The 27,589-nt window shown below is 34.3% G+C and overlaps 1 protein-coding gene across 1 annotated transcript in view; it reads left to right on the top strand.

Moving 5' to 3' along the window:
* The window catches only part of LOC149804167 (uncharacterized), a 177,339-nt gene extending 150,018 nt beyond the window's left edge, over window positions 1–27,321 (top strand). Inside the window, exons 24-29 of the mRNA XM_089954054.1 lie at window positions 1,945–2,028; window positions 6,375–6,559; window positions 8,198–8,307; window positions 11,377–11,539; window positions 12,094–12,230; window positions 13,751–27,321. Coding sequence (XP_089810180.1) covers window positions 1,945–2,028; window positions 6,375–6,559; window positions 8,198–8,307; window positions 11,377–11,539; window positions 12,094–12,230; window positions 13,751–13,925 — 854 coding nt within the window. The 3' untranslated portion in view covers window positions 13,926–27,321. The remainder of the gene's footprint in view (window positions 1–1,944; window positions 2,029–6,374; window positions 6,560–8,197; window positions 8,308–11,376; window positions 11,540–12,093; window positions 12,231–13,750) is intronic.
* Window positions 27,322–27,589: the final 268 nt, after the last annotated feature.

The raw sequence follows: 27,589 nt of genomic DNA, 5'->3' as shown, positions 1-27,589 counted from the left end.
TAATCTAATCAAGGTGATTTCACGTCTCTGATCTGTAATCAAGGTGATTTCACATGTCTCTAATCTTATCAAGGTGATTTCACATGTCTCTAATCTAATCAAGGTGATTTCACATGTCTCTGATATGTAATCAAGGTGATTTCACATGTCTCTAATCTAATCAAGGTGATTTCACATGTCTCTAATCTGTAATCAAGGTGATTTCACATGTCTTTAATCTGTAATCAAGGTGATTTCACATGTCTTTAATCTAATCAAGGTGATTTCACATGTCTTTAATCTAATCAAGGTGATTTCACATATCTCTCATCTAATCAAGGTGATTTCACATGTCTCTAATCTTATCAAGGTGATTTCACATGTCTCTAATCTAATCAAGGTGATTTCACATGTCTCTAATCTGTAATCAAGGTGATTTCACATGTCTTTAATCTGTAATCAAGGTGATTTCACATGTCTCTGATCCGCAATCAAGGTTATTTCACATGTCTTTAATCTATAATCAAGGTGATTTCCCATGTCTTTAATCTAATCAAGGTGATTTCACATGTCTCTAATCTGTAGTCAATGTGATTTCACATGTCTCTAATCTGTAATCAAGGTGATTTCACATGTCTCTGATCTGTAATCAAGATGATTTCACATGTCTCTAATCTAATCAAGGTGATTTCACATGTTTCTGATCTGTAATCAAGGTGATTTCACATGTCTCTAATCTAATCAAGGTGATTTCACATGTCTCTAATCTGTAATCAAGCTGATTTCACATGTCTTTAATCTGTAATCAAGGTGATTTCACATGTCTCTGATCTGTAATCAAGGTGATTTCACATGTCTTTAATCTGTAATCAAGGTGATTTCACATGTCTTTAATCTAATCAAGGTGATTTCACATGTCTTTAATCTAATCAAGGTGATTTCACATGTCTCTAATCAAGGTGATTTCACATGTCTCTAATCTAATCAAGGTGATTTCACATGTCTCTGATCTGTAATCAGGGTGATTTCACATGTCTCTAATCTAATCAAGGTGATTTCACATGTCTCTAATTTGTAATCAAGGTGATTTCACATGTCTTTAATCTGTAATCAAGGTGATTTCACATGTCTCTGATCTGTAATCAATGTGATTTCACATGTCTTTAATCTGTAATCAAGGTGATTTCACATGTCTCTAATCTGTAATCAAGGTGATTTCACATGTCTTTAATCTAATCAAGGTGATTTCACATGTCTCTAATCTGTAATCAAGGTGATTTCACATGTCTCTAATCTGTAATCAAGGTGATTTCACATGTCTCTAATCTGTAATCAAGGTGATTTCACATGTCTTTAATCTGTAATCAAGAAATATATCCAAGATTTGTATTGAAAAATGTAAAGATTCTAATAATGCAATAAAGTACAACATTTTTATGATGGCTGAATCATAAGGAGAGAAAGACAGATATAATGCTGTTGAAATGATAGATCAATCAGAAGGAGAGAAGTAGATTGCTGTTGAAATAATAGACCAATCAGAAGGTAAGAAGTGGATTGCCATTGAAATAATAGACCAATCAGAAGGCGAGAGATAGATTGCCATTGAAATAATAGACCAATCAGAAGGTAAGAGATAGATTGCCATTGAAATAATAGACCAATCATAAGGATAGATAATAGATTGCCATTGAAGTAATAGATCATTCAGAAGGAGAGAGAAATGCTTTTGAAATAATATCTACAAGAAAATCAAATGCATCATAGTGCCATTGTAAGTTGTTTTGATAGGCTACCTGCTGTGTAATTTAATTAGACAGATGGTCTGCTCTATAAGTTATTGAGATAGTCTGCCAGCTGTATAAGTTATTTGGATAGTTTGTCTGCTGTGTAAGTTATTTAGATTGTTTGTCTGCTTTGTTAGGGTCATTTTCATAATATTTTCTTTTGTGTATATTTTTGTAGGTAACTTTGGAGTGACATATAAAGCAACATATTCCAGGAATGATGAAGAAAATCCAGTAGATGTCGCTGTTACAATGATGCAAGGTGAGTTAGGGTTACCGTTACAATGATGCAAGGTGAGTTAGGGTTACCATTACAATGATGCAAGGTGAGTTAGGGTTACCGTTACAATGATGCAAGGTGAGTTAGGGTTACCATTACAGTGATGCAAGGTGAGTTAGGGTTACCGTTACAATGATGCAAGGTGAGTTAGTGTTAGGGTTACAGTGATGCAAGGTGAGTTAGGGTTACCGTTACAATGATGCAAGGTGAGTTAGGGTTACCGTTACAATGATGCAAGGTGAGTTAGGGTTACCATTACAATGATGCAAGGTGAGTTAGGGTTACCGTTACAATGATGCAAGGTGAGTTAGGGTTACTGTTACAATGATGCAAGGTGAGTTAGGGTTACCATTACAATGATGCAAGGTGAGTTAGTGTTAGGGTTACAATGATGCAAGGTGAGTTAGGGTTACCGTTACAACGATGCAAGGTGAGTTAGGGTTACCGTTACAATGATGCAAGGTGAGTTAGGGTTACCGTTACAATGATGCAAGGTGAGTTAGGGGTAGGGTTACAATGATGCAAGGTGAGTTAGGGTTACCGTTACATTGATGCAAGGTGAGTTAGGGGTAGGGTTACAATGATGCAAGGTGAGTTAGGGGTAGGGTTACAATGATGCAAAGTGAATTAGGGTTAGGGTTACAATGATGCAAGGTGAGTTAGGGGTAGGGTTACAATGATGCAAGGTGAGTTAGGGGTAGGGTTACAATGATGCAAGGTGAATTAGGGGTAGGGTTACAATGATGCAAGGTGAGTTAGGGGTAGGGTTACAATGATGCAAGGTGAGTTAGGGGTAGGGTTACAATGATGCAAGTTGAGTTAAGGGTAGGGTTACAATTATGCAAGGTGAGTTAGGGGTAGGGTTACAATGATGCATGGCAAGTAGTGCCTTCTTTATGGAGAAAGAAAATCCCCAGTTGTGGATATAAAATATTACTTTTTCATTAGTTAGTACATTAATCCTGTCCACAGTCAGGAAATGTAATTTTCACCTCCACTTGAAAACAGAGTTACCATTCTTACCTGTAACATCAAATGATGCTCTTGCAAGTAAAATTCATGTGACACAATCAGCTAGATTTCACTTTGAAATGGTATTTACTACTCTTCCTCAAAATTTTACCTTCCTCACTCGCGCTTTGAATCAAACATTGAAAAGGAAGGAAACGAAAGATATTGTATACACCATGTGCATACAGTACAAAGATTATAAGATGTTGTATACACTATGTGCATACAGTACAAAGATTATAAGATGTTGTATACACCATGTGCATACAGTACAAAGATTATAAGATGTTGTATACACCATGAGCATACAGTACAAAGATTATAAGATGTTGTATACACCACGTGCATACAGTACAAAGATTATAAGATGTTGTATACACCATGTGCATACAGTACAAAGATTATAAGATGTTGTATACACCATGAGCATACAATACAAAGATTATAAGATGTATACACCATGTGCATACAGTACAAAGATTATAAGATGTTGTATACACCATGTGCATACAGTACAAAGATTATAAGATGTTATATACACCATGTGCATACAATACAAAGATTAAAAGATGTTATATACACCATGTACATACAGTACAAAGATTGTAAGATGTTGTATACACCATGTGCATACAATACAAAGATTATAATATGCTGTATACACCATGTGCATTCAGTACAAAGATTATTATATGTTGTATACACCATGTGCATACAATACAAAGATTGAAGGATGTTATATACACACCATGTGCATACAATACAAAGATTATAAGATGTTGTATACACCATGTGCATACAGTACAAAGATTCTAAGATGTTATATACACCATGTGCATACAGTACAAAGATTATAAGATGTTGTATACACCATGTGCATACAGTACAAAGATTATAAGATGTTATATACACCATGTGCATACGATACAAAGATTGAAAGATGTTATATACACCATGTGCATACAGTACAAAGATTATTATATGTTGTATACACCATGTGCATACAATACAAAGATTGAAGGATGTTATATACACCATGTGCATACAATACAAAGATTATAAGATGTTGTATACACCATGTGCATACAGTACAAAGATTATAAGATGTTATATACACCATGTGCATACAATACAAAGATTATAATATGCTGTATACACCATGTGCATACAGTACAAAGATTATTATATGTTGTATACACCATGTGCATACTATACAAAGATTGAAGGATGTTATATACACCATGTGCATACAATACAAAGATTATAAATGTTGTATACACCATGTGCATACAGTACAAAGATTGAAGGATGTTATATACACCATGTGCATACAATACAAAGATTATAAATGTTGTATACACCATGTGCATACAGTACAAAGATTGAAGGATGTTATATACACCATGTACATACAGTACAAAGATTATAAATGTATACACCATGTGCATACAGTACAAAGATTGAAGGATGTTATATACACCATGTGCATACAATACAAAGATTATAAATGTTGTATACACCATGTGCATACAGTACAAAGATTGAAGGATGTTATATACACCATGTGCATACAGTACAAAGATTATAAATGTTGTATACACCATGTGCATACAGTACAAAGATTGAAGGATGTTATATACACCATGTGCATACAATACAAAGATTATAAATGTTGTATATACCATGTGCATACAGTACAAAGATTGAAGGATGTCATATACACCATGTGCATACAGTACAAAGATTATAAATGTTGTATACACCATGTGCATACAGTACAAAGATTATTATATGTTGTATACACCATGCGCATATAATAGAAAGATTTAAGGATGTTATATATGCCATGTGCATACAATACAAAGATTGAAGGATGTTATATACACCATGTGTATACAATACAAAGATTATAAATGTTGTATACACCATGTGCATACAATACAGAGATTATAAGATGTTGTATACACCATGTGCATACAGTACAAAGATTATTATATGTTGTATACACGATGTGCATACAATACAAAGATTGAAGGATGTTATATACACCATGTGCATACAATACAAAGATTATAAATGTTGTATACACCATGTGCATACAGTACAAAGATTATTATATGTTGTATACACCATGTGCATACAATACAAAGATTGAAGGATGTTATATACACCATGTGAATACAATACAAAGATTATAATATGCTGTATACACCATGTGCATACGGTACAATATTATTATATGTTGTATACACCATGTGCATACAATACAAAGATTGAAGGATGTTATATACACCATGTGCATACAATACAAAGATTATAAATGTTGTATACACCATGTGCATACAGTACAAAGATTATTATATGTTGTATACACCATGTGCATACAATACAAAGATTGAAGGATGTTATATACACTATGTGCAAAGAATACAAAGATTATAAGATGTTGTATACACCACGAGCATACAATACAAAGATTGAAAGATGTTATATACACCATGTGCGTACAGTACAAAGATTGTAAGATGTTGTATACACCATGTGCATACAGTACAAAGATTGTAAGATGTTGTATACACCATGTCCATACAATACAAAGATTGTAAGATGTTGTATACACCATGTGCATACAATACAAAGATTAAAAGATGTTGTATACACTATGTGCATACAATACAAAGATTGTAAGATGTTGTATACACCATGTGCATGCAATACAAAGATTATAAGATATTGTATACACCATGTTCATCCAATACAAAGAATATAAGATGTTGTATACACCATATGCATACAGTACAAAGATTGTAAGATGTTGTATACACCATGTGCATACAGTACAAAGATTATAAGATGTTGTATACACCATGTGCCTACAATAGAAAGATTAAAAGATGTATTCACCTTGTGCATGCAATACAAAGATTATAAGATATTGTATACACCATGTGCATGCAGTCCACAGATTGTAAGATGTTGTATACACCATATGCATACAGTACAAAGATTGTAAGATGTTGTATACACCATATGTATGCAATACAAAGATTATAAAATGTTGAATACACCATGTGCATACAGTACAAAGATTATAAGATGTTGTATACACCATGTGCATACAGTACAAAGATTATAAGATGTATACACTATGTGCATACAGTACAAAGATTGTAAGATGTTGTATACACCATGTGCATACAGTACAAAGATTATAAGATGTATACAACATGTGCATGCAATACAAAGATTATAAGATGTTGAATACACCATGTGCATACAGTACAAATATTCTTTTATTAACTGCTGATCTTTTACAGGAAATCAGACAGATGCAGATAGTGTATCCAAATTTCTTCAGACCTGTGTCAGATACAGGGATCTTCAACATCCAGGGGTCTTACCACTTTTGGGGGCTTGTGTCAGCCCCTCAGACGACCCTACGATCATTGCACCATATGCTCAAAATGGGGATCTAAAAACATACGTCAGGGATTCTAACAAGGTAACTAGTGCTAAGCCGTACTTCTGAATCTCAGTCAAAGAGTAAATATATTAAACTGATTCTAGACTATTTCTGAATCACATTCCGGGTACTTGATTAAATATAGCAGACTGATTTTCGGTTATATTTCTGAATCTCAGTCTCAGAGTAAATATATTAAACTGAACTGCATTTCAGGTACTTGTATAACTATAGCAGACTGATTCTCGGTTGTATTTCTGAATTACATCCTCAGAGTACTTGTATAAATACATCAGACGGATTCATTGATGTATTTTGTTATCTCATCATTAGGGTTGTATAAATATATCACTTATTTTTGGCTGTACTTCTTAATCTCATTCTCAGATTACTTTTATAAATACATCAAACAGATTTTATACTGGTTCCGCTGAAGAAACTTTGAATCCATGGAATCACAAATAAAAGGGGTGCAGTGTATATGTGTTAAGGTCAATAAGAAAACAGATTATCAATTATAAAAACTTTAGAAGCTATTTTGAACATTTCACTTGACTTAAGTAGTTATTTGTGTCATTGTGGATCTCTGCTTTCAGTTTTATCACATTAAAGAATGACATGAAAACATCAAATCTTAATTTCATCAATTTTAGATGAGAGGAACTTTGAGTGCCATGAATAATGAACTTGGAGATTTCAGATTGATGTGAAATAATGAACTTATTGATCTTTGAGTGATTCAGATAATTATCTTTGTGATCTTAGATTGATTCCAATAATTCTTTTTGTGAAAATAGAGTGATATGACAAATGAACTAACCATATATATCTTTATTGGTGCATATATCTGTAATAGTTTCTTTCTCTCTCTCTCCTTTATATACAGGTTAGATAATGAAATAATTAGGTCACTTTGGTATCAATTATTTTATACTTTAAAAAGACAATGCAGTAAGTAGGTCACTTTGGTATACATTATTTTATACATTAAAAAGACAATTTAGTAATTAGGTCACTTTGGTATATATTTTGTACATTAAAAAGACTTGTAATTAGGTCACTTTGGTCTATATTATTTTATACATTAAAAAGACAATGTTGTAATTAGGTCAGTTTGGTGTATATTATTTTATACATTAAAAAGACAATGTTGTAATTAGGTCAGTTTGGTATATTTTATATATTGATATGTTAATTTCTTGGAAGATAGCCATACCATATTTATCTAATTATAAATCCATTTTTGATGATAAGCCAACCTGATGCATTTACAATTTGTTTTGAAATATTTACTTAAAATTTCATGCTTTATAAACCCATCTGGTACTCTTTAAATAATTGATTGATGTAATGTTGTCAGTTTATATTATTTAATGTTGTCAGCATATATTATGTAATGTTGTCAGTTCATATTATGTAATGTTGTCAGTTGGTATTGTGTAATGTTGTCAGTTGGTATTATGTAATGTTGTCAGTTGATATTATGTAATGTCTGTTGATATTATGTAATGTCAGTTGGTATTGTGCAATGTTGTCAGTTAATATTATGTAATGTTGTCAGTTGATATTATGTAATGTTGTCAGTTGATATTGTGTAATATTGTCATTTCATATCATGTATTGTTGTTGTTTGGTATTATTTAGGTTGACACTTGTCTTGTTTATTTCTTTCCTCAGAATTTGATAGTACTAGAGTTGTTGGAAATGGGCGTCCAGGTGGCAGAGGGAATGGCTTACCTGGAAGGATTATACATTGTCCACAGGAATCTGAGTGCAAGGAACTGTCTGTAAGTCTGTAATGTGTCTTTTTATATTTGTTTATGTGTCTTTTTGTGTAAATTTGCATAATGGGGAACCTAAAGTGGCTGCACTTTTAGGACTCTGGGACAGAGTCTGAATGCATTACCATTACACTTTCCAACCTCCAGTAACTTTTAGAACTCAGAGACACAGTTTGAATGCATTACTATTACACTTTCCAACCTCCAATAACTTTTAGAACTCATGGACACAGTCTGAATGCATTACTATTACACTTTCCAACCTCCAGTAACTTTTAGAACTCATGGACAAAGTATGAATGCATTACTGTTACACTTTCCAACCTCCAATAACTTTTAGAACTAATGGACACAGTCTGAATGCATTACTATTACACTTTCCAACCTCCAATAACTTTTAGAACTCATGGACACAGTCTGAATGCATTAACATTACACTTTCCAACCTCCAATAACTTTTAGGACTCAGGGACACAGTCTGAATGCATTACTATTACACTTTCCAACCTTCAATAACTTTTAGAACTCATGGACACAGTCTGAACGCATTACTATTACACTTTCCAACCTTCAGTAACTTTTAGAACTCAGGGACACAGTCTAAATGCATTAACATTACACTTTCTAACCTCCAGTAACTTTTAGAACTCGGGGACACAGTCTGAATGCATTACTATTACACTTTCCAACCTTCAATAACTTTTAGAACTCATGGACATAGTCTGAATGCATTACTATTACACTTTCCAACCTTCAATAACTTTTGTTACTCAGGGACACAGTCTGAATGCATTACTATTACACTTTCCAACCTTCAATAACTTTTAGAACTCAGGGACACAGTCTGAATGCATTACTATTACACTTTCCAACATCCACTATCTTTTAGAACTCAGGGACACAGTCTGAATGCATTACTATTACACTTTCCAACCATCAATAACTTTTGTTACTCAGGGACACAGTCTGAATGCATTAATATTACACCTTCCAACCTTCAGTAACTTTTAGAACTCTGGGACACAGTCTGAATACATTACCATTACACTTTCCAACCTTCAATAACTTTTAGAACTCAGGGACACAGTCTGAATGCATTACTATTACACTTTCCAACCTTCAATAACTTTTGTTACTCAGGAACACAGTCTGAATGCATTACTATTACACTTTCCAACCTTCAATAACTTTTAGAACTCAGGGACACAGTCTGAATACATTGCCATTACACTTTCCAACCTTCAATAACTTTTGTTACTCAGGGACACAGTCTGAATGCATTACTATTACACTTTCCAACCTTCAATAACTTTTAGAACTCAGGGACACAGTCTGAATGCATTACTATTACACTTTCCAACATCCACTATCTTTTAGAACTCGGGGACATAATCTAAATGCATTACTATTACACTTTCCAACCTTCAATAACTTTTAGAACTCAGGGACACAGTCTGAATGCATTACTATTACACTTTCCAACATCCACTATCTTTTAGAACTCAGGGACATAGTCTGAATGCATTACTATTACACTTTCCAACCTTCAGTAACTTTTAGAACTCAGGGACACAGGCTGAATGCATTACTGTTACACTTTCCAACCTTCAGTAACTTTTGTTACTCAGGGACACAGTCTGAATGCATTACTGTTACACTTTCCAACCTTCAATAACTTTTGTTACTCAGGGACACAGTCTGAATGCATTACTATTACACTTTCCAACCTTCAATAACTTTTAGAACTCTGGGACACAGTCTGAATGCATTACTATTACACTTTCCAACATCCACTATCTTTTAGAACTCAGGGACACAGTCTGAATGCATTAACATTACACTTTCCAACCATCAATAACTTTTGTTACTCAGGGACACAGTCTGAATGCATTACTATTACACTTTCCAACCTTCAGTAACTTTTAGAACTCTGGGACACAGTCTGAATACATTACCATTACACTTTCCAACCTTCAATAACTTTTAGAACTCAGGGACACTGTCTGAATGCATTACTGTTACACTTTCCAACATCCACTATCTTTTAAAAGTCAGGGACACAGTCTGAATGCATTACTATTACACTTTCCAACCTTGAATAACTTTTGTTACTCATGGACATGGTCTGAATGCATTACTATTACACTTTCCAACCTTCAATAACTTTTGTTACTCATGGACACAATCTGAATGCATTAGCATTACACTTTCCAACCTCCAGTAACTTTTGCTACTCAGGGACACAGTCTGAATGCATTAGCATTACACTTTCCAGGCCACTGTTAATTTTAGAACTCTGCTGTCTAAGGCTGCACATGCACCAGTGATTTGCCATATCTGTCATTTTTATTTTTGATGACTGTTTCTAAATGAAGTCTACAAGGCAAACCAACAACCATTTTTGTGGGACAAATAATCCCACTGCTCACTAATGAAGTCAATAAAACAAATAAACAACCATTTGCATGGGACAAGTAACCGTGCCTTTCAGTCAAACTTAACTGGTAGGAACGTCACCAATTCTGGCTCTGAGATCTCCTGCACTCAGCTCTAAGCCCTAGTTTGAGTGTAAGAATTGTAATGTTTATAATTTGAGGACTTGTTCCTTGTGGATTTCTCAAACCTGTTTTAATGCAACTAGGCAGGCCCCATTCTCACTGATGCATTGATAGCAGTGCTCCAGCTACCAAATGGAGCACAACAATGCCTAAAACATACAACTCAGAAAACCCATATTTGTGACCAATTTTAAACTGATAGTTGAGGACAGAATCAGTTGTTATATATTTTAAGCTGAATTACATATATGTGAACAATCAGCATGGAAGACATTGACATGGCCAGTTGGAGTGAAATAGAATGGCCTCATGAAAAATTGATCCTTTAGGTTCGTCCGACACATACACTCCCATTCATACATAATTTTGTCAAGTATAAACTATTGATGTATTTGTCTAATAATAAAGCCACATCCCCACACCCAGGTTTTTGACACATATTTTTAGGTTGGAGGTTAAGTCATGTCATGAGAGAAATAATGTGTATTGATTGCTTTTATCAATCTCCAAATTTCAGTGTCACCCTGGAAAAGAAGGTGGTAGTATCGGGATATGGGCTGACAGCAGAGCTTTATTCATCGGAACAGTACCACACAGATGGTGTAAAACCCTCTACGTTGATTAAATGGTTGGCACCTGAGAGTATAGACAACCTGGAATTCACCAGTAGAAGTGATTCGGTATGTAAACATTGGCATTAAAATCTGCCTCAGAGAATCCATTATTTTGCAGAAGTTGTCAATGGGTTTGCTCTCAAGATAAACCTCAAGTCAGTGTACTAGCAAATGGCATTCAATTAATGATAAAAACAGACTAAGCATCCTTCAGTGTACCAGCAAATGGCATTTAATTAATGATAATATTAGACTGGGCATCCTTCAGTGTACCAGCAAATGGCATTCAATTAATGATAAAAACAGACTAAGCATCCTTTATTGTGCTAACTATAGGAGAACTATACAAACCACAGAAAAATAAGATCATTTATTTTACTTATAAGAAACTTTAGCAGTAAAACAACATTACTTTTAAATACAAGACTATTCTTACCTAAAAGTTATTTATTTTTAATGAAAGTAGGGATTTTTCTGTTACTATGGGAGACAGTAACTAAAGTTTTCATTGTTAACTGAATTTTGCTAATCAAAATGTAGCTGTCCCCAAATTATATGGCATAAAATTAAAAATAATAAGAACATTAAACCATGGTTTTTACATGCATCCTATTTTTCAGTGGTCATATGGAGTGTTGCTATGGGAACTTTTGACAAGGGGAGTAACCCCATATCCAGATGTAGATAATGGTGATCTCCGAAATTATTTAGAAGGTGGAAACAGATTGAAAAAACCAAGAGAGTGCCCAGAAAACATGTACGTCTGCTCTCTCCATCTCTCTCTCTGTCTTTCTTTCTTGTTATATTCTCTAAGAAAAGCTATGCAACACTTCTGAATTTGTTTAGAATTTTATTGGTGCATCTTATGTTATCAAACATCATGCACTGTGATTACATTTGGATGTTATCAGACATCATGCACTGTGATTACATTTGGATGTTATCAAACATCATGCACTGTGATTATATTTGGATGTTATCAAACATCATGCACTTTGATTACATTTGGATGTTATCAAACATCATGCACTGTGATTACATTTGGATGTTATCAAACATCATGCACTGCAGTTACATTTGGATGTTATCAAACATGCATTGTGATTACATTTGGATGTTATCAAACATCATGCACTTTGATTACATTTGGATGTTATCAAACATCATGCACTGTGATTACATTTGGATGTTATCAAACATCATGCACTGTGATTACATTTGGATGTTATCAAACATGCATTGTGATTACATTTGGATGTTATCAAACATCATGCACTTTGATTACATTTGGATGTTATCAAACATCATGCACTGTGATTACATTTGGATGTTATCAAACATCATGCACTGTGATTACATTTGGATGTTATCAAACATCACGCACTGTGATTACATTTGGATGTTATCAAACATCATGCACTGTGATTACATTTGGATGTTATCAAACATCATGCACTGTGATTACATTTGGATGTTATCAAACATCATGCACTGTGATTACATTTGGATGTTATCAAACATCATGCACTGTGATTACATTTGGATGTTTTCAAACATGCACTCTGATTACATTTGGATGTTATCAAACATCATGCACTGTGATTACATTTGGATGTTATCAAACATCATGCACTGTGATTACATTTGGATGTTATCAAACATCATGAACTGTGATTACATTTGGATGTTATCAAACATCACGCACTGTGATTACATTTGGATGTTATCAAACATCATGCACTGTGATTACATTTGTATGTTATCAAACATCATGTGCTGTGATTACATTTGGATGTTATCAAACATCATGAACTGCAATTACATTTGGATGTTATCAAACATCATGAACTGTGATTACATTTGGATGTTATCAAACATCATGCACTGTGATTACATTTGGATGTTATCAAACATCACGCACTGTGATTACATTTGTATGTTATCAAACATCACGCACTGTGATTACATTTGTATGATTAGATTTTGTGGACAAGAGTGATAAAACTTTGCTGCACTTCATGTTTTACTGAAAGCAAAATGACCAACAGAAATAACAGAAGAATGACTGATTTTTTTTTATACTTAATTTTTTTTGGACAATGTTGAATGACAGTTTGAATGGAAATTCCTCATTAACAACAGTGAAAACAAGAACAGAACAAATTGGAAATAACAATCAGCCAGATTCACGTTCACTTAGAATGTTTGGGAAACATTAAATATTACTGACTAGATTTTCTCTAAAAATAAATATTAAACATGTTTTATAACTTTCAGTTACCAGCTCATGTTGCAGTGTTGGGTTATGAACCCCTATGATAGGCCCACGTTCCGACAGATTGCAGATGAAATCCAGTCCTTCATTTCTACAGAGAACGATTCTCCTAGTGGTGATGTTAGTCAGCCACTTAAGACAAATATAGAGGTCATGGAGTCAGCAGAGTTTGTGTGATGCACATCTTTTTCTAATACATGTAGAGAGACCTGGTCAATACAGATCTGCCTTTTCTAACACATGTACCAATGTAGGGAGACCTGAACAAGCCATGCATTGAGTAGATATATTGCATATGTACCAATATAGGGAGACCTGAACAAGCCATGCATTGAGTAGATATATTGCTTATTTCATAGAGTTAAAGCAATGGCATAGTTACATGTATGTCAATGTGTTCATTTATATGCATGGTTTAATGATAGTTCAACAGTCACTTGAAAAAATGTATTTTCCCCCCAGAATATGACCTTCATAGAATATGACCTTCATATAATATGGCCTTTATGTAATATGACCTTCATATAATATTGGAAGTGCTCTAGCTATGTACTTTAAAATAAATCTGGGTATTCTAAGTGTGCACTTGATAATAGAGTATACATGTATAATATGTCTAGCACAATTTAACATATGTCATAATGTGTCTAGAACATTCTAACAAATGCCATATAAGTGTCTAGCACATTCTAACATATGCCATGTAATGTTTCTAGTGCATTCTAACTTATACCAGGGAATTTGTCTACCACATTCTAACATATGTAATGTGTCTAGCACTCTAACATATGCTATGTAATGTGTCTAGCACACTCTAATATATGCCATGTAATGTGTCTAGCACACTCTAATATATGCCATGTAACAGCTTCAGATACAATTGAGTCTGACATCTTTCCATTTGACATATTCATATAGATCTTCATTTGACTTTGTGAAAGGTGTGTGTTGTTTGACATAAATTTGAACGTATAAGGCAGCCATAATGTTTGGATAGTGAAATCCATTTCATCACACGTGTACAAAGTAATTAAATCATTTAATCTTCCATTCATTAATAGTAACATGCAATTGACCATGGGACTTGTATACAATCCCTAATATGATTTTCCTGTAAATGCAAAGAATGGTATGATGCATACAAAATGTAATATTATTATTAAAATAGTATGATTCACACTAAATATAATATTAGTATTAAAATAGTATGATTCATACTAATATACTATTAGTATTAAAATAGTATGATTCATACTAATATACTATTAGTATTAAAATAGTATGATCCATACTAATATACTATTAGTATTAAAATAGTATGATTCATGCCAAATGTAATGAAAGTATTAAAAAAGCAATGGTATTTTTGAAAAGACTTAAAATTACTAATTTTATCCAAAATTGTGAGTTTTTAATTTTGGCAAATTATATTTTGGTAATTGAACAAGTGGGGAATTATAAGATATATATGATGATAAATGTTGATTGAAATTATTTGGGGTTTTGTACAATTTTACTGGTACATAACTAACACTGCTGTCTGTTACAGGTTTAATATCAAAATCTTAGTCAAATTTTTAATTAAAGTTTGACAAAACCATGATATAGAGGACAAGTCCATGTCAATCATTTTTGTATGTCTTAATTTTTTTATATTTTTGCTTATAAACTATACATTTTTGACATGAGACATGTTTTTCTTGATGTGATGACTTCATTTTCATGATTCAAATATCATCAGAAACCTTGCTATTTTTTTGACATTTATGTACTAAAGATCACTTTCATTTTAAAATGATTTAGATGGGGGTGGGGGTGAGAGGGCAAATTTAAGGCATTTTCTTTTGCATGAAAATTTGTATTGATAGGGTAATTCCTCTGCGACCAAGAGTAAGCTTCCAACAGAAGATTTAATATAAACTGTCAATAATTTATAAAGTTTTGTTTCTAAGTAGCAGTGTAAGAAAGCAACATGTTGAAATGGAAGGGGGGGGGGGCATAACTCTTGCTTCCTCACTGATGAGATCATATTATTGTATGATATTGATATTTTAATATTGGTAATGTAATAATATTGGAGAATAATTCTATAATGAAAACAAGAAATAGAGAAACACATTTTATTTTTATATTCATCTCAGTGATTTTTGTATGGGTATTATGTTTACTGGAGCTTGATGGAATAAATTGAGTCTTGAATTTCATGGTTTCCAAAGTGCTGTAACAAATATTATACACAGCAAACCATGTATCATCACCATTCTAACAGCAGGCCATATATGGTCACCATTCTTACAGCAAGCCATGCATAATCACCATTCTAACAGCAAGCCATGCATACTCACCATTTTTACAGCAAACCATGTATGGTCACCATTCTTATAGTAAACCATGTATGATCACCATTCTTACAGCAAACCATGTATGGTCACCATTCTTACAGCAAATCATGTATGGTCACCATTCTAACAGCAAGCCATGTATGGTCACCAGTCTTACAGCAGTCTATATATGGTCACCATTTTTACAGCAAACCATGTATGGTCACCATTCTTACAGCAAACCATGTATGGTCACCATTCTTACAGCAGACCATGTATGTTTACCATTCTTACAGCAAACCATGCATGGTCACCATTCTTACAGCAAATCAGGTATGTTTACCATTATTACAGCAAACAATGTATGTTCACCATTCTTACAGCAAACCATGCATGGTCACCATACTTACAGAAAACCATGTATGGTCACCATTCATACAGCAAACATGTATGGTCACCAATCATACAGCAAGCATGTATGGTCACCATTCATACAGCAAGCATGTATGGTCACCAATCTTATAGCAATCCATGTATCATCACCATTCTTACAGCAAATCATGTATGGTTACCATTCTAACAGCAAGCCATGTATGGTCACCATTCTAACAGCAAATCATGTATACTCACCATTCTTACAGCAAATCATGTATGGTCACCATTCATACAGCAAACCATGTATGGTCACCATTCTTACAGCAAATCATGTATACTCACCATTCTAACAGCAAGCCATGCATACTCACCATTCTTACAGCAAATCATGTATCATCACCATTCTTACAGCAAACCATGTATGGTCACCATTCTAACAGAAAATGGGGCCCCAAGTGGCCGAGTGGTCTAAAGCGGTCTCCGTTACGGATCACTGCCATCTCACCTCTGTCTGCGTGGGTTCGAGTCTCAATTCAGCCAATGTGGGTATGTGAGAAAGCTTGCCAGTAGCTTCTCGTGGGTCGGTGGTTCTTTCCGGTATTTTCCCGGGTTCTTCCTCAACCATTAATACTGGCTGCCATGTATAGCCTATCTTGTGCTGAAAAATGGCGTTAAACCCTACAACAACTACAAAATCTAACAGAAAACCATGTATCACCACCATTCTAACAGCAATCCATGTATCATCACCATTCTAACAGCAAACTATGTATGGTCACCATTCTAATAGCAAGCCATGTGTGGTCACCATTCTTACAGCAATCCATGTATCATCACCATTCATACAGCAAGCCATGCATACTCACCATTCTTACAGCAAACCATGTATGGTCACCATCTTTACCGCAAGCATATATGGTCACCATTCTTACAGCAATCCATGTATCATCACCATTCTTACAGCAAGCCATGTATCACCACCATTCTAACAGCAATCCATGTATCATCAGCATTCTACAGCAAGCACCGCTCCGGTGGCCTTGTGGTTAGATCATTTGCCTTGGCTGAGGGAGGTCATGGGCTTGATCCCTGTTTGAGTCATACCAAAGACTTACAAAAATGGTACTAACAGTTGCCTCACTTGGCGCTCAGCATTAAGAGGCTAGTATTAGGACTGGTCTGCTTGATGTCAGGATAATGTGACTTGGTGGGACATAATGCTACATGTCTGCAGCATGATGCCCCAGTGCTAGACATCACCATCAACTTTCACAATGCAGACATGACTGAAAAATTGTTAAAGCTATGTGAAAAATCCAAATCACACACACACTTACAGCAAGCCATGTATCATCACCATTCATACAACAAGCCATGTATCATCACCATTCACACAGCAAACTATGTATCATCACCATTCATACAACAAGCCATGTATCATCACCATTCATACAACAAGCCATGTATCATCACCATTCACACAGCAAACTATGTATCATCACCATTCATACAACAAGCCATGTATCATCACCATTCATACAACAAGCCATGTATCATCACCATTCTAACAACAAGCCATGTATCATCACCATTCATACAGCAAATCATGTATCATCACCATTCATACAGCAAGCCATGTATCATCACCATTCACACAGCAAGCCATGTACCATCACCATTCTTACAGTAAACAATGTAGGATCACAATTCTGCTCTGATCAGTCACAGTCAAATACATGACCCAGTACTCAAGCACTGTTCATAAGTGCTATAAAAGTGGACCATATTATAAGTCATCACCTTGTATATGAGGTATTTGGTGAATAATAGTACTATATAGTGAAATGGGATCCATGACAATACCAGTCTTATAAATGGGATCCATGACTATACCTGTCTTATAAAAGGGATCCACAACTATACCAGTCTTATAAATGGGATGCATGACTGTGTCTGTCTTATAAAAGGTATCCATGACTATACCTGTCTTATAAAAGGGATCCATGACTATACCAGTCTTATAAAAGGTGTATATGACTATACCAGTCTTATAAAAGGTATCCACGACTTTACCAGTCTTATAAAAGCTATCCATGACTATACCAGTCTTATAAATGGTATCCATGACTATACCAGTCTTATAAATGGTATCCATGACTATACCAGTCTTATAAAAGGTATCCATGACTATACCTGTCTTATAAAAGGTATCCACGATTATACCTGTCTTATAAAAGGTATCCACGACTATACCTGTCTTATAAAAGGTATCCACTACTATACCAGTCTTATAAAAGGTATCCACGACTATACCTGTCTTATAAAAGGTATCCACGACTATACCAGTCTTATAAAAGGTATCCATGACTATACCTGTCTTATAAATGGGATGCATGACTGTGTCTGTCTTATTAAAGGGATCCATTACTATATCTGTCTTATAAAAAGGGATCCATGACTGTCTGTCTTATAAAAGGGATCCAGGACAATACCTGTCTTATAAAAGGGATCCAGGATTATACCTATCTTATCAAAGGGATCCAGGATTATACCTGTCTTATTAACGGGATCCATCACTATTTCCATCTTAAAAATGTGATTCATCACTATGTCTGTCTTATAAAAGGTGTCCAGGATTATACATATCTAATCAAATAGATTCATCACTATGTCTGTCTTATAAAAGGGGTCCAAGACTATACATGTCTAATCAAACATGTCTTATATAAGGGGTCCAGGACTATACATGTATGATGAAATAGATCCATCACAGTGTCTGTCTTGTAAAAGGCATCCAGGACTATACCTGTCTTATAAAGGGGATCACATGTAATGAGCTGCCGTAAAAATGAAGGAATACTGTACTTTACAATTAAAAAAATACAAATATAGACTGTATGCAAACATAACATGAAATTTTGATGTCTGAGTACAGATGATGTCTTAATAGTGCACATCAAACAAGCCAGAACTGGTGGTCTTAATAGTGTACACCAAACAGGCCAGAACTGGTCGTCTTGTACGCAAAACAAGCCAGAACTAGCCCCATCATGTACGAAGAAATTTCATCGTCATGACAGACCTTAAAGTCTGAACATGATCACATGTTCTAGACTTTATCTGACCTCTGAGAAGAATTCAGAATGCTGCATTCATAAGCTACAATTACTTTATTTAAACTGTGTATTTTGTCTTTAAAAGTAAACAACAAACATATGGTGATTGATATTGGGCTTTTAAGGATGATGTGAAGTTGTGAAAAATTGACAAAAATTTGTGAAGAGATGTTGAATACAAAATTACTTGAAATGTGATGTAGCAAAATCCTCTTTGGTGACTAGCTAGGCTATGACTAACTAGGCTTCTGTCCAATGGCTTGACCAACTAGGCCATGATGAACTAGGCTTCTGTCCAATGGCTTGACCAACTAGGCCATGATGAACTAGGCTTCTGTCCAATGGCTTGACCAACTAGGCCATGATGAACTAGGCTTCTGTCCAATGGCTTGACCAACTGGGTCATGATGAACTAGGCTTCTGTCCAATGGCTTGACCAACTAGGCCATGATGAACTAGGCTTCTGTCCAACGGCTTGACCAACTAGGCCATGATGAACTAGGCTTCTATCCTACTGCTTGATCACATGTTACAAACTTTCATCTGACCTCTTAGAACACCTAAGGAAGTTCCATTCATAAGCTACAATTACTTTATTTAAACTGTGTCTTTTGTCTTTAAAAGTAAACAGGAAACCTATGGTGATTGATATTGGGCTTTTAAGTATGATGTGAAGTTGTGAAAATTTAACAAAAATTGGTCAAGAAATGTTAAATAAAAAAATTACTTGAAATGTGATGTAACATAAGCCTCTTTGGTGACTAACTAGGCTCGTTTCCAACTGCTTGACCAAGAAGACCATGACTAACTAGGATTCTGTCCAATGGCTTGACCAACTAGGCCATGATGAACTAGGCTTCTGTCCTGCTGCTTAAATAACCTGGCCATCACTAACTAGGCTTCTGCCCAACAGCTTGACCAACTAAGGCCATGATGAACTAGGCTTCTGTCCAAATGCTTGACCAACTAGCCATGATGAACTAGGCTTCTGTCCTACTGCTTGAATAACCTGGCCATCACTAACTAGGCTTCTGTCCAATGGCTTGACCAACTAGGCCATGATGAACTAGGCTTCTGTCCAACTGCTTGACCAACTAGGCCATGATGAACTAGGCTTCTGTCCAACTGCTTGACCAACTAGGCTTCTGTCCAACTGCTTGACCAACTAGGCCCTGATGAACTAGGCTTCTGTCCAACTGCTTGACCAACTAGGCCATGATGAACTAGGCTTCTGTCCAACTGCTTGCCCAACTAGGCCATGATGAACTAGGCTTCTGTCCAGCTGCTTGCCCAACTAGGCCATGATGAACTAGGCTTCTGTCCTACTGCTTGAATAACCTGGCCATCACTAACTAGGCTTCTGTCCAATGGCTTAGGCCATGATGAACTAGGCTTCTGTCCAACTGCTTGCCCAACTAGGCCATGATGAACTAGGCTTCTGTCCAACTGCTTGCCCAACTAGGCCATGATGAACTAGGCTTCTGTCCAACTGCTTGAATAACCTGGCCATCACTAACTAGGCTTCTGTCCTACTGCTTGACTGACTAGTTCATGAGTAACTGGGCTTCTTTCCAAATGCTTGACTAACTAGGCCATCACTAACTAGGCTTATGTCATACTGCTTGACTAACTAGGTCATGACTAACTGGGCTCCTGTCCAGCTTCTTCACTAACTAAGCAATAACCAACTAGACTCCTGTCCAACTGCTTGACAAACCAAACATGGAAATCAAAATGCAATTTTTACCTGATAGGTGGACTTTCACACCTAAATGGGTCAGGAGGATATCATAATATATGTTCATTAACAGCTAGACTTTATGAATAGGTGAATTCTGGGTGAGAATGTACACACAGATAAGTACAGCAGTAACAACCCCTACATTTGGACTATTAGTAATTATATTAATTAAATACCAACCCCTTAAAGTTGGACTGCTTGTAATTATACTAATTATATACCAACCACTCCTCTTCTGGGATGATAGTACTTATACTAATTAAATACCAACTCTTCTTTATTTGGGCTGATAGTAATTATACTAATTATATTAAATAGCTTTACCAATGAAAAAATAATTATATTTAATAAAATACCCTTGACATGCAGCTGTTAGACACAGATATCACTATTAGTAATGACAGCAGCTGTAATGTTAGAATGCGTGTTATGTACATTGTATACCAGTGGCTGTATTTAGCTGAAATTTAGCTGTATCACTTTCATACGCACAGCTAGAATTTCCCATCTCACCTTCATATGCACAGTTATTTGCTGATGCATATTCATACACACAGAGTTGCATATTAATACATACACAGCTAGTATTAGCTGTCACACCTTCCTACACACAGGGCTAGTATTAGCTGTTGCACTTTCATGCACACAGAGCTAGTGTTTGCTGTCTCACATTCATACACACAGATCTAGTATTTCCTATCTCACCTTCATAAACACAGAGCTATTATTTCATGTCTTATGCTAGTATTTGCGGTCTCACCTTCATACATGCAGAGCTAGAATTTCCTGTCATACCTTAATACACACAGCTAGTATTTGCTACCTCATCTTCATACACACAGATCTAGTATTTCCTATCTTACTGTCATACACACAGAGTTTGATATTTGCTGTCTCACCATCATACACACAGAACCTGTATTTCCCATCTTGACTTCATATACACACATCTGGTATTTCGTATCTCACCTTCATACACACAGAGTTGGTATTTCCTATCTCACCTTCATACACATAGAGGTAGTATTTGCTGTCTCGCCTTCATACACATAGAACTTGTATTTCCTGTCTTAACTTCTTACACACAGAGCTGGTATTTCCTATCTCACCTTCATACACATAGAGATATTATTTGCTGTCTCACCTTCGTACACACAGAACTTGTATTTCCTGTCTTAACTTCTTACACAGAGAGCTGGTATTTCCTATCTCACCTTCATACACTAAGAGATATGTCATCATGATACCCATCACAGATAAGAGACATAAATCCATGGAACCTTTGAGTTTATTACAAATTAGAGTTCATTATACCAAGTTCATATTTTCGTGTCTTATCCTTTTTTATCATTTGTAATGTACATTGGAGTCAACTTTACCCTGTTTCTGTTATTATGTCTTATCCTTCTTTTTATGTTCAATGCAAATTGGAGTTCACTTTATCCTGTTTTATTCTTTATTCATGTGAAATGGAAATTTAAGTTCACTTTACCAATCTTTTTATTTTTATGACTTATCTTTTGATCATATATAATAGAAATTGACGATCACTTTATCCTGTTCCTATTTTCATGTTTTATCTGTTTTTCAGGAGTTATTGAAAATATTGATAAGTGTTTTACAGCTCTAATTGATATGGTGGGATTGGTTTATGTGTATAATCATTGTGATCATTCTGTAATGAATGAAATTTGAAATCTGTTTAAATAACTATTCTAGCATGGCATTATCATGAAGCACAAATCACATAAGCCATTATCCATAATTTTCATCATCATGAACAAGAATGATTATGTGGGAATATTTTTGTTCTTCACTCAGTTATGACTGTTTTCAGGGTATTAGCCTTGCACGACTCGTTCCAGATCAAGTTTTGTGCTAAATCTAGTCATTGTTTTCATATTAACAAATCCTTAATGTATGATTATTTAATCCAGACCTTGTGCTTGCCATTAGTCTCTTCTAATCTATCATGGCTAAATTCAGGAATAAGAAACAAAAATAAAACACTATTCTTCGTTATTATGACTAGAGACATTCAGAAATATTTACTTTGGCAAGCTATGTCCAAGTTTGCTATCTCACTTGTGAAGCACAAGTCAAACTGTATTAAGTTAATTACAGTATTCCATCACTTCAGACAGTATTAGGTTAATTACTGTACTTAGTCACTTCAGAATATATTAAGTTAATTACAGTAATCCATCACTTCAGACAGTATTATATTAATTACAATACTCTGTCACTTCAGACTGTATTAAGTTAATTACTGTACTTCATCACTTCAGACTGTATTAAGTTAATTACAGTAATCCATCACTTCAGACAGTATTATATTAATTACAATACTCTGTCACTTCAGACTGTATTAAGTTAATTACTGTACTTCATCACTTCAGACTGTATTAAGTTAATTACAGTACTCCATCACTTCAGACTGTATTAAGTTAATTACAATACTCTGCTGGTTAAATTATATTAAGTTCTTTAAATATACTTCATAGGTGTGACTATTAAACTCTGTACAGTACTCAATAGGTCAGACTATATTAAGTGTTGTACAGTACTCCACCATTTCAGACTATTACTATCTATACAGTGCTTTATTATTGTGTACAGTAGTAAGTTTTATGCAGTACTTCATAGGTCAAACTGTATTGAGTACTGTACAGTACTTCATCATTTCAGACTATTAAGTTCTGTACAGTACTCCTTTTTTCAGACAACAATAAGCTCTGTATAGTACATCATTGGTCTGACTGTATTACATTTTGTAAAGTACTCCATCACTTTAGATTGTATTACAAAATTTCATCACAATTACACTATGCATGGGAGTTATAAATGTGGATGACCTAGTAGGTTTGATCATAAAAATGGATGGTCATACAGGTTTGGTCATAAAAATGGATGGCCTGGTAGGCTTGATTTTAAAAATGGATGGCCTGGTAGGCTTTTGATTTTAAAAATGGATGGCCAAACAGGTTTGATCATAAAAATGGATGGTCATACAGGTTTGGTCATAAAAATGGATGGCCTGGTAGGCTTGATTTTAAAAATGGATGGCCTGGTAGGCTTGATTTTAAAAATGGATGGCCAAACAGGTTTGATTATAAAAATGGATGGCCATACAGGTTTGATCATAAAATTGGATGGCCTAGTAGGTTTGATCATAAAATTGGATGGCCTAGTAGGTTTGATCATAAAATGGATGGCCTAGTAGGTTTGATCATAAAATTGGATGGCTGTACAGGTTTGATCATAAAATTGGATGGCTGTACAGGTTTGATTATAAAAATGGATGGCCATACAGGTTTGATCATAAAATTGGATGGCCTAGTAGGTTTGATCATAAAATTGGATGGCCTAGTAGGTTTGATCATAAAATTGGATGGCCTAGTAGGTTTGATCATAAAATTGGATGGCCTTGTAGGTTTGATCATAAAATTGGATGGCTGTACAGGTTTGATCATAAAAAGGGATGGCCTTACAGGTTTGATCAAAAAAATGGATGGCCATACAGGTTTGATCATAAAAATGGATGGCCTTACAGGTTTGATCATAAAAGTGGATGGCCATACAGGTTTGATCATAAAAATGGATGGCCATACAGGTTTGGTCATAAAAATGGATGGCCATACAGGTTTGATCATTTTCTTATGTAGATATTTCATTCACAATATTACTAAGTATTTACAAGATTTCATTGCTAACAGGTACATAGAGTCATACCTTTACAAGAGTTCATTGCTAACATGTAAATACAGTCATACCTTTACAAGAGCTCATTGCTAACAGGTAAATACAGTCATACCTTTACAAGAGCTCATTGCAAACAGGTAAATAGAGTCATACCTTTACAAGAGTTCATTGTTAATATTTCCACATATCGTCATATGTCATCACATGTATTTTAACTCTTTATATTATTTTCCTTTGTTTTATTTATTTACGTTTTGCATTCTTGAAGTAACTTTACAGGAAACAATTTCCCAATGTTTAATAAAACCCTGATTTGTATTCACTGCTCCAAGCTAGGTATCTATATAGGTTAGGCAGGTTTTTAGACTTTTTCATCATGCCACGAAAAAACAAATGTGTTTTCTTAATACCTGTATATGAACAAAAGGCCATGGAAAACCAAATTTATTCTCTCAATACCTGTGTGTTTACTATAATCTTAATGTGAGACACACTCTGATTTGAAGATCTGCCATGTATGATATTATTCCGAAACCTTGTACATAGAAATTATTGTAAATACAGCAAATTGCACATATTTATGGCTTCTTTATGTTAATGTAGGATAATTAAACAAGTGTGCATATCTCATAGCATTATTATATATAAGCTTGTGATGCTTATGTATTGTAGACAAGAAATCGAGCATTAAATGCATGTGTTGTCAATTCCCTTGCCATTTGTAAAACATTTATTGACTTTGTACTGTAATTTCCATTGGTGAAGTAATCGTTGACTTTGTACTGTAATTACCATTGGTAAAACATTTTTTTATTATTTTGTACTGTAATTACCATTGGTAAAATAATTGTTTACTTTGTACTGTAATTATCTATTGTATCAGTTAGCTTCTTGGTTTAATAATGATGACCAAAATGATGCCATTATAAATTTATATAAAAAAATGTTTCACTGATTCATAAAATTTAGAATTACATAAATATGTTCACCAATACCACTTAATAAGGTACATGTATTCAATTACTATATAGGTTTTACACTTAATAAGGTACATGTATTCGATTACTATATAGGTTTTACACTTAATAAGGTACATGTATTCAATTACTATATAGGTTTTACACTTAATAAGGTACATGTATTCAATTACTATATAGGTTTTACACTTAATAGGGTATTTAAGTATTAATTAGGTTTTACACTTAATAGGGTGTTTGAGTACTAACTAGGTTTCACACTTAATATGGTATTTGAGTACTAACTAGGTTTCACACTTAATAGGGTATTTGAGTACTAACTAGGTTTCACACTTAATATGGTATTTGAGTACTAACTAGGTTTCACACTTAATAGGGTATTTGAGTACTAACTAGTTTTCACACTTAATAGGGTATTTGAGTACTAACTAGGTTTCACACTTAATAGGGTATTTGAGTACAAACTAGGTTTCACACTTAATAGGATATTTAAGTACTAACTAGGTTTGACACTTAATAGGGTATTTGAGTACTAACTAGGTTTCACACTTAATATGGTATTTGAGTACTAACTAGGTTTCACACATAATAGGGTATTTGAGTACTAACTAGGTTTGACACTTAATAGGGTGTTTGAGTACTAACTAGGTTTCACACTTAATATGGTATTTGAGTACTAACTAGGTTTCACACTTAATAGGGTATTTGAGTACTAACTAGGTTTCACACTTAATAGGGTATTTGAGTACTAACTAGGTTTGACACTTAATAGGGTATTTGAGTACAAACTAGGTTTCACACTTAATAGGGTATTTGAGTACTAACTAGATTTCACACTTAATAGGGTATTTGAGTACTAACTAGGTTTCACACTTGTTAGGTTATTTTAGTACTAATTAATCTTTACACTTAATAAGGTATATGAGTACTAACTAGGTTTTACACAAAGGTTTTGTGTGAGAATTTTAACAGAAATTGTAATTATTTGGTTATCATTTTTAATGTGTTCAAAAAATATTATTTAATGCTACATGCATTGTTTCATGCTTAAACCAAATTACTTTAAGTTTTGATCATCAACATAGTAGTATTAAAGGAGACAATTTTCACATGACTCCCAAAGTGGAATTATATTCAAGCTGAAGTAGCTGGCATCTTTATATGTTTATAATTTTATCCAACGTTCTTTTTTTCTTCATGTTTTTTCTTTTATTACAGACGTGACGCTTTCCTGAGTATTTTTGAATCTTAGTACTTGAATTTTGCATTTTGGTAAAACTTTTAAGGATCATGTAATTATAATTGTAAGTAAAATATTAATAAAATAGCATTTTTGCTTCACAGCCTTTTTGTAAATTAAAATTTTCTGCACAGCATTATGGTTTAAACTGGTAAAATAGTATACTTTATTAGATCAACCCTTATATTAATGAAACTGTTTAGATAGAAGGAGAAACTTATACCAGTCATACCCATAAAAGCTCGAAGAAATTGGACAGTTGCGAAAACATGGATGGAAAAGAGAAAATGGATTCTTTAACTGTTCAAAGTTGTTTATTTTCATATTTCTTTTAAAATCTTTCCTTTATGGCAGCTGAATTGTCATTTC

The sequence above is a fragment of the Sinohyriopsis cumingii genome, chromosome 3 (genome assembly GCF_028554795.1).
Source record: "Sinohyriopsis cumingii isolate HCF-2022 chromosome 3, ASM2855479v2, whole genome shotgun sequence".
Lineage (NCBI taxonomy): Eukaryota > Metazoa > Mollusca > Bivalvia > Unionida > Unionidae > Sinohyriopsis > Sinohyriopsis cumingii.
The sequence above is the reverse complement of the archived record's forward strand: the minus strand, read 5'-3'. Positions and strand labels throughout refer to the sequence as shown.